The sequence below is a fragment of the Rhinolophus hipposideros genome (genome assembly GCF_964194185.1).
Source record: "Rhinolophus hipposideros genome assembly, chromosome: 13".
NCBI classification, from domain to species: Eukaryota; Metazoa; Chordata; class Mammalia; order Chiroptera; family Rhinolophidae; genus Rhinolophus; species Rhinolophus hipposideros.
In genome coordinates, this window is record NC_138059.1 from 71,549,075 (window position 1) to 71,558,102 (window position 9,028).

A 9,028-nucleotide genomic window follows, 5' to 3' on the forward strand; every position below is an offset into this window, starting at 1 on the left:
CGTGGCGACTTCCTCACCTTGTCCCCACTCACTCCCACAAGGGCCCAGGAGCACACAGCAAGGTCCTGTGACAAGTACAGTTGGAGAAGTACAGTGTTCTACACACAGACACAGGGAATTATTATGATTCAGGCGAAGGGGAAGAGCGCGGGAGTCTTAAGACTCCGGGGTTGAGAAGAACCTTTGAAGCGCTCCCTCCGCGGGGAATACAAACTAATAAAACGTTCTTGAAAGAAAATATTTAAGAGCAGTGGCAGTCACGTAGGCTGACGCTTCCTACGGAGGTTTAGTTTGGACACCGAGCTTCCCGGGGCACCTCCACCCATCCCGCACCTGTGATAAGATCGTCCAACTCCACGCAGGTATCTACCCCCCCTGCGGGAATTGGGCCGGGGCGGCCTGGGTGAGGGTGGAGAGAACAGGTTCTCGGGAAGGCGTGTGGGACGGGAGCCGGTTCAGTGACTGAGCAGAGATGAGTCAGGCAAATGGGTTTATCGATCCATCAGTCAACCACTCCGCTGATCAATCCATTCGTGCCTCCCGAGCGCAACCAGGGCTCGTGGGTTCCGTGGGATATTTTAAACGGAAACGGGGCGACGGCTGGGCAGTGCAACGTGGGGCCCAGGAGAGGCGGGCCGGGTCCCCACGCGCGCCCCGGCTTCCCGCGTGTGCAGGGGCGCGTGGGGCGCGCCGGGCGGGTCCCGCGGGCAGGCGGTGCGGGAGGAGCCCTCCAGGCGGGGGCAGGCGGAGCAGGTCCACACCCCCAGCCCGAGAGCCCGCGGGGGGCGTGGCGGGGGCCGGGCGAGGCGCGCCTCCCATTGGCCGCCTGGCCCCGCCCCGCCCCTCCCACGCCGAGGCATAAAGCCGCCGCGACCGCGATGCCTGCAGCCACGCTCTGCACGCCGCACTCCGCTCCTCTGGACCCGCACGCCGCCCGCGCCCACCATGGCCTCCATTCAGCAGCTGGTAGGAAGATGGCGCTTGGTGGAGAGCAAAGGCTTCGATGAGTACATGAAGGAACTAGGTGAGGCGCCCAGCCCCCGCCCCGCGGCGCCCGCCTCGTGGCGTGCGCGCGTGTGTGTGTGTGTGTGTGTGTGTGTGTGTGTGTGTGTCCCCGGGCCCCCCGGGGCGATCTGGGCTCGGGGCGGGCGTGCTCGGCCGCCCCCTCCACCGCCGAGCCCCCTCCACGCGGCCCTGGTTCCGGAGCTGGGTGCACCACGCGGGGGAGCAGCCTGCAGGCGAGGCCCTCGTGCGCCCTCCGCCCGCCGGCCCCCGAGTCCCGGGGTGGCCCGTCGCGTGGTGCACCCAGCTCCCTGCCACTGTGACTTCCCCTCTTCTGTCCCCACCACTCATCCTTTCTCCTTCTGCCATCGTCCTGTCCCCCCCACTTGCCCCATCGTGGCCGCGCCCACGCCCCCTTTCCCACCCTCCCGCATGTTTTGTTTCTTGCTGGCGCGCGGGCCCCCCTCCCGCTTCCCCCCGGGACGCGGTGCCCCTCGCGCGTCTGAACGCGGCTGCAGCTTCAGCTCCATCCTGCGCAAGGCCCAGAGCCCCTGCCTTAGGCCCTGTGCCCGCCCTCACCCGTGAGCCGGGTCCGGTGTGGGGCGCAGTTTCCGGAAGCCTCGGGCTTCCTCGCCCGCGACCCCGCAGCCGAGGTCAGACGCGTGGCGCCGGCAGCGCCGACCTTGTACTGGCGTGGCCAGGCCAGGCCGGGGCCCGCAGGGGCAGGGTGGCGAATGTGCCTGGGGGTGGCCGTGCGCTGCGGCCCCGGCGTGCACGTTGAGGATGAGGGACGAGGAGGCGGCGTGTGGGCTTTGTTGGAAAACCCGGGTCAGAATCGGCCCGGCCCTCCTGCGGAGGCTTTCTCATTGCATGCGGGGTGGGCATGGTCCTGCAGATGGCGCTGGGCTTCAAACCTTCCTTGCAAAGAAGGATGCAACCCTGAGAGAAGGTTCAAGTTCTCTCAAAAGAGTGCTTCATTTTCTTTTCTCATCCTTTTCTAAGCCAGTGACAACGATTGCATGCTGGTTGAGACATTGGGAGATTACCAAACAAAAATGCACCATTGTCACAGGCCACTGGGACGTAGGATGGAGTAGCATAGGCCCTAACACAACTGTGGGACCAGGAGGGGGGCTTTGGAAGCCGCCATCCCACAACTGTTAACCATGGCTGCTCCCCGGTGCAGAACCCACTGCAAAGACCCTCTGTTGAAACCCAGTCCCCGCGGCACTTCAGAAACACTCCTTCACCAGCCTTTCCGCAAGACAGTGACTGGTTCAGGCTGGTTCTGTGGAGACTCGAGTGTATGTATGATTCTGTGAGTAAATCGGAAAGGCAGCATTTTTCTTTTTTTCACTGTAAACCTAGATTAAGACGACTGAGAAAAGCCATTTACTGTACTCGTAGCCAAGAAATACACCATTCCTGTGTGTTCACCTGTGAGGACCAATAGAGAAAGCTGTTTGCCCACTGAAAGCGAGTGTTCATCACATGGCTTGTTTCCACGCTTCTAGAGCCATGTGGGTTGCCAGGCTCAATTCACTAGAAAGCAATCAAAGTGTGGGGAGAGCAGCCCTCCATTTGTCCAAAGTGAGGATAAATGATGACTCAACTAACAGCGTAAAGCAGAAGAGAAGGCTCAAGGGGACATTTCAATCCTGGCTGAGTATTCAGCATCAAGCCAGTTTTTCTGCTAAGGCTGTAGTCTCCTTATCTGTGACACAGGGCTTTGGCCTCCTAGATCTAAGTTTCCTTCTAAATGGTAACACCCAGGGGAGTACACAGATTATAAAGTAGATATGCTGTCAACATAGTAACTGAGTTACACAGCTATGACATGTTTTCCGATTTTGAGTATAAGCTCTTTTTCCATTTATTACCCTCATGTTTGTGCTACTTGACCTCTGAAAACCTTGTGGTATTTGAATATCTCAGGATTGGTTTCTATTTGTGTGGTGTATGAATCAAATATTTATCAAGAGCCTTTCCCGGGCCGGGCTGTGTGCTGGAGTCGTGTAATACAAGGGTCGGCAGAAGTGAGTGAATGGGTTTTAGAAGTCTGCATTGCTCCCCTCATTTTCTGAAGGCCACAAAGCATCGGTGGCCAAGAGCTGAGCTTTGGAGCCAAACTACCTGCACTGTTGGTTCCCAGCCCCATTCCTCCCCAGCTGAATGAGCTTGGGTATGTCCTTTAGTGCCTCACTTTGTCATTTGTGAAATGGAGACAGTGCTATCCCCCATCACAAAGCTGTTGTAAGACTTCCTTGAATTCACATGTCAAGTGCAGGCACGCTGCTAGCCCTGGGTATGTGTTTACCATAGTTCTTCATCAGTGAGTAAGTGGAAATATGCATCGCAGAGTAATTACAGTTGAATTACTTCTTTCCTTCTGCTATAACTATATAACTTTCCTTCTGCTAAACTATAACTCTGGTCTGCCTGTTACTTAACATAATTCACATTTTTCAGGAGTAGGGATGGCTCTGCGAAAAATGGGTGCCATGGCCAAACCAGACTGTGTCATCACCTCTGACGGCAAACACCTCACCATAAAAACTGAGAGCACGTTGAAAACAACGCAGTTTTCATGTAACCTGGGAGAGAAGTTTGAAGAAACTACAGCTGATGGCAGAAAAACTCAGGTCAGGCATAACTTACTAATCACAGAAGCTTCTAGAATGGTAGACGGTATTGATACCATTTTTACTGTGTACAGGCAAGAATTTAATGAAAATGTCTCAAGTTATTTTATGAATTAAGTTTAGACAAATTAGTGAAAGGACCATATCATTACTTAGTCTACTTTGGGAAAAAATGGTTTAAGGAACACGAGAGAGGCTGGGTGTCTCTTATGTGTGTCTAGATTGAACAGCATCAACTGTATTATGAGTAAAGTTCCCATTGGGTAATGAAGTAGACTCAGAAAGGAAAAGATGAAAAAATGTCAATTAAGGAGGTACTGAGTCATGGAAACTCGTGTAGTGTTCTTTGGAAGATGAAGAAATGTGCTTTATTTTTGCAGACTGTGTGCAATTTTGTCAACGGTGCATTAGTGCAACACCAGGAATGGGATGGCAAGGAGAGCACAATAACAAGAAGAGTGGAAAATGGGAAACTAATGGTGGTAGGTGCCAAACGGCTTATGTCTTCTTGGCTTTTTACGCACATTCACTGTTCACCTAACTACTGTCATCACTGATCCTGAACAGGACGGCCAGGTTTGGGAAGAGAAAAAAAGAACAAGTTAAATACTAGACCACTAATAACTAAGAAAGCCCTTCATGGGGATAGAGCAAGGATGGAGCTGGAGCTGGGTTTAGGCCGTGATCTGCTGCGACATTCCCGTAGCATCTTGGACAAGCCCCCAAACTGCCCTCTGAGGCATACATTTTTCCATTTCTTTACAATGAGGACGGATATTCACCAAGACCAAATGAATAAATCAGATACTGCACATCAATACTTTAGTGTTCAGGAAAGTATGTACACATGTTAAGGAAAACGACAGGTTCTAGTTTTTCCAACCCAAGAGTCCTAACCTGTGTTTTCTCTACTTGTGACATAGATAACAAGGTTTGGTAGGATTCTGATCATAGCATTTAACTCCCACCAGTTCCCTGGGATGCAAGACTAACCTACGTCTTTAATATCATTCTTTCTCTTAGGAATGCGTCATGAACAATGTCAACTGTACTCGGGTCTACGAAAAAGTAGAGTAAAAATTCCATCATCCTTCTGGACAGGAATTAGCTGCTCGAGTAAACAGGCTCAGTTCAATGAGCAAATCTCTCCGTGCTTTTTTTTTTTTCCATCTCTGTATTCAGTTATCTTTATCATAAACATTTTACATGCAACTATTTCCAAGTGTTGGTTTAATTAAGATCGTCCCTTTGGTTAGTGAATAAATGTGTTTATGCTATTGCAGCGTTGTATGCTTTTTTTAAAAAAAAAAAACTTTATAGGAAATTAGTGATGAGTTTTAATAATCATGAATCGCATACATTCTGGGGCAGTCTTGAAGGTAGTATATTGAGATCATGTTTTAGTAATTTATATATGGAGCTACTTCTGTGCAGATCTATCAATCATTTAAGCTTGCCCTGTATTATTTGAACTTTGTATCAACTCAAGAGTCTTAAATTTCTGGCAGAGACTGTTATGAAAAAATAGCCACTTGAACTTTATAATTTAAATATTAGAATAAAGGTTAAGTTACCATCTTGACTAATGATCATATTTTCATAGTGCACTTTTAGCTATCATTCAGGAGTTCTACAACCAAAAATTCATTTAATGAGCTTTCTGAGGACCTACCATGGGCAGGCAGTGTTCTAGAGGTGAAGGTACATCTGAACACAAGGACAAATCATTGCCCTCACTCGCAGCTCTGGAAGAACCCAATGTGCTTATTAACAAAAGCCTTCAAAGTACTGCAGCGCTAAAGTACTTTTGTGTCTATGCAAAGTATTATGAGAATTCTAGTGGACCCCTGTTCTATTTCTCAAACCCAAACACTAATACCTGCAATTCACATTTGGAGAAATATGGTTTATAGGCACTTTGTGTGGTCCTCACAGCAATACTAAAGGGAGCTAGTGCCCTTATCTCTGTGGTGCAGATAAGCAAACAGGTTTTTGACTAGCTAACATGTCCTAGGATGTAGGAAGTAATAGAGGTGGATCAAGAACCTACATCTCGTGAAGTTCACTCCATGACTTAGAGATTGTCCTAGCACAATCTTCCTACGACACTGCCGCTTCTCAGCTTGTGTAAAGATCCTGGGTCTCACTTCTCTTGATGTGATAACACATTTCTCTGAAACCACTCTCCATGCACTGAAATGTTAGTGGGGAAGGATCTGAAGAATTACCCAGAGCCAGCAGAGAGAATATCTATCTACTCACTGACCCTTAAAAAACCACAAAAAAAAATGCCTCCTTTTTGTTTTTTGTATTGATCATATGTTAAAATAACCTTTTTGGATGTAATTGGTTACCTGAATATATGTTAAAAAGATCTATTTTACCTGTTTCTTGCCTTTTTTTCATGTGGCAAGGGAAAATTTAAAAATTACCTGTGCTGGCATTTTTACAGCTTCACTTTATGGTGCTCTGCAGACACCGTTTTTTTTTTTTTTTTTTTTTTTTACAAATTGAAGGTTTGTGGCCACTTTGTGTTGGCACCATTTTTCCAATAGCATTTGCTGATTTAGTTCCTGTGTCACATTTTAGTAATTCAATATTTCAAACTCTCATTATTATATTTGTTGTGGTGATCTGGGATCAGTCCTCTTGGACATTACTGTTTTGATTTGGGGTGCCACAAACCACACCCATAGAAGACATTGAACTTAGTCCATAAATGTGTGTTCTGACTGCTCCACCCACCAGCCGATCCCCACTCTCTCTCCCTCTCCTTGGGCCTCCCTATTCTATGAGACACAATATTAAATTTAGGCCAATTAAGAACCCTACAATGGCCTCTAATGTTCAAGTGAAAGGAAGAGCCATACATCTCTCACTTTAAGTAAAAAGTTAGAAATGGTTAAGCTCAGTGAGAAAGGCATGTCGAAAGCTGAGATAGGCTGAAAGCTAGGCCTCACACCAGTGAGCCAAGCTTTGAATGTAGAGGAAACGTTCTGGAAGGAAATTTAAAGTGCTGTCATTGAACACATGAAGGATAAGAAAGTGAAACACCTTTACTACTGATACAGAGAAAGTCTGGATAGATCAAACCAGGCGCAGCATTCCCTTAAGCCAAAGCCTCATCCAGAGCAAGGCCCTGGCTCTCTTCAATCTCTGAAGGCTGAGATGGGAGGAAGCTGCAGAAGGAAAGTCTGAAGCTGGTGGAGTTTGGTTTATGAGGTTTAGGAAAGAAGCCTTCTCCCTATGGCAGTCTGGAACCGAACCTATGATATTTTTTATTGGACTGTGCTGCTCTAGACATTTTATTGGACTTCTCTATTTGAATTTCCCTCTTCGTTCTTTTAGTTTCTGTCCTAGAGGTTCTCTTTCTTCCCCTTTTCCCACTTCTAATAATAGTGTACGTCTATAGGATTCTCCCTGAATCAAACCCTGGGCCAGGTACTTTCTGAGTGTTGTAATTCTCAGAACCACCTGAAGTGATGTGTATTAACTATTGTTTTCTGCATTATTTAGTTGAGAAAAGTAAGGCTCAGAGTCTAGGTCGCGGTCCCAAGCCGTATAGCAGGACAGGTTGAAGCACAAATTTATCTGACTTGAACATCTGTGCTGCCAGCCACCATGTTCTAATTTCTAGCCTTCAGTTTATGACTGCAGCATTGCTTGAAGGAGAGTAGCCCCTGTTTCTCCCATGGGGGAGTGCTGGCATTTTGGGTGAGAGAGCTTCTGTTTATGACCATGGCAAGCATGGTAGGACTCAACATCCTTACAGTGTTGCTGCAAAATGCCCATGGCACCCGTCAGTCTAGCCCGCACACGTGTGCGTTTCCAGATGGCCTCTAAGGGTCTGGCATCGTACCTACCTGAGAACCTGGGTAGAACAAATGTATCTTAACTTTATATTACCTGGTGTCAACTAAACCTTTCTTTCTGCTAAGCAATCCTTTAATTCAATGGACCCCTTATTCAAAGACATAAACTCCATCCTTCATTGAATATTTTGATTTTCTCTGAATTACAGTCCTCTTTAATTTTTATCTTTCTGTCCCATACCATATCTAATTTATTAGCAAATTATTTCGGCTTTATCTTCAGAATATATTTAGAATTCAATTACTTCTCACCTCTTCCACAGACACCACCCTTCTTCAAACCCCACCATCAATCATCTCTCCTCCGATTTCCCTGTTTTCCATTTTTATTCTCCCAGAGCCATCATCATAAAATACATGTTAAAACATGTCAGTCCCCTGCTGACAACCATCCTGTGGTTGCTTCTTTCACTCAGAGTAGAAGCCCAAGTCTTTACAGAGACCCTATCTGATCTTGTCCGTGCCTCCCAACTTCTCAATATCCCTTCCCGATTTCTTCTACTGCTCTACTCTCAAACATTGCCCTCCAGCCACCGGCCATTGCGTTCCTGCTTCAGGGCTTTTGCACCTGTTGCTGCCACTGCCTGTAACAATCTTCCCTCAGGAATCTGCAACCCAGGTTTTCTAAGCTTTCTCACTTCCTTCAGGTCTCTTCTCAAAGGCCACCCTAGCCATGTGTCATTCCCAGTTCTGTCTTCCCCCATACTCTCTGTTCCCTTATGCTGTGCTCCTCACCAATCCTGACTATTTACTCTTTTCTTATAAAATTTTGTTTGGTTATTATGTGTCTCTCCCAATGAAAAGTAAGCTTCATGAAGAAGGGACTTTGTTTTTACAGTGTTTTTCTCTATCAATTAGGAATCAACCTGGCACACAGAAGATGAATAAGATCATTAACAAATGAGTGGCTTCTTTGTGCCTGTTTTAACACCTTTTAATATTACCTAAGTTCCTTTATGATTTTGCTTCAATTTACTTTATGTTTTAAAACCGTATTTCTTACCTTTATACACAAATCATTCAACTTTAATTAGGTCTTTTATTTACCGCAGATGTAATGTGCTTGAGGAATGTAGACTATGCATGTTGGAAACGGGAAGTAAGGAATTCGGCCTTGTTTCTGAGCTATGTGTCCGGACACGGCTCCACCGGGAAAGGGAAATCGGCTGCCCACTTTCAGTCATATAACATTTATTTTACTGCAGATGAGTATTCTGCCAACAGGCAATGTCTGTTAGAACTTGACCTAAGTTGTTTGTGAAACATGGTGCAGCTTGGATACGATTTACTACAAGTAAGATAGTTTAACATCACTCAAAGCCTCACAAAAGAAAAATGTCTGGGCAAGAGATGATTACATTTTGAAGTACTGCCAAGGCGATCACCTGTCGCCTTCAAGCAGAATATGAGTGGCTAAGGACGATATTATGGTTATGAATCACAGCTTCAGATCTGGCAGGCAGTGTGAAGCTTTGCTGTAAGCTCGTATCATGATGTTCCATTTATTGCTAG

The 9,028-nt window shown here is 46.9% G+C and overlaps 1 protein-coding gene across 1 annotated transcript; it reads left to right on the forward strand.

The window, feature by feature from the left end:
- Positions 1 to 817: 817 nt before the first annotated feature.
- Positions 818 to 4,926, forward strand: FABP5 (fatty acid binding protein 5). Its single transcript, XM_081069841.1, has 4 exons — positions 818 to 1,024; positions 3,472 to 3,644; positions 4,025 to 4,126; positions 4,668 to 4,926. The coding sequence occupies exons 1-4, from the start codon at positions 946 to 948 to the stop codon at positions 4,719 to 4,721; spliced, it is 408 nt and encodes a 135-aa protein (XP_080925967.1). The 5' UTR covers positions 818 to 945; the 3' UTR covers positions 4,722 to 4,926.
- The last annotated feature ends 4,102 nt before the right edge of the window (positions 4,927 to 9,028 follow it).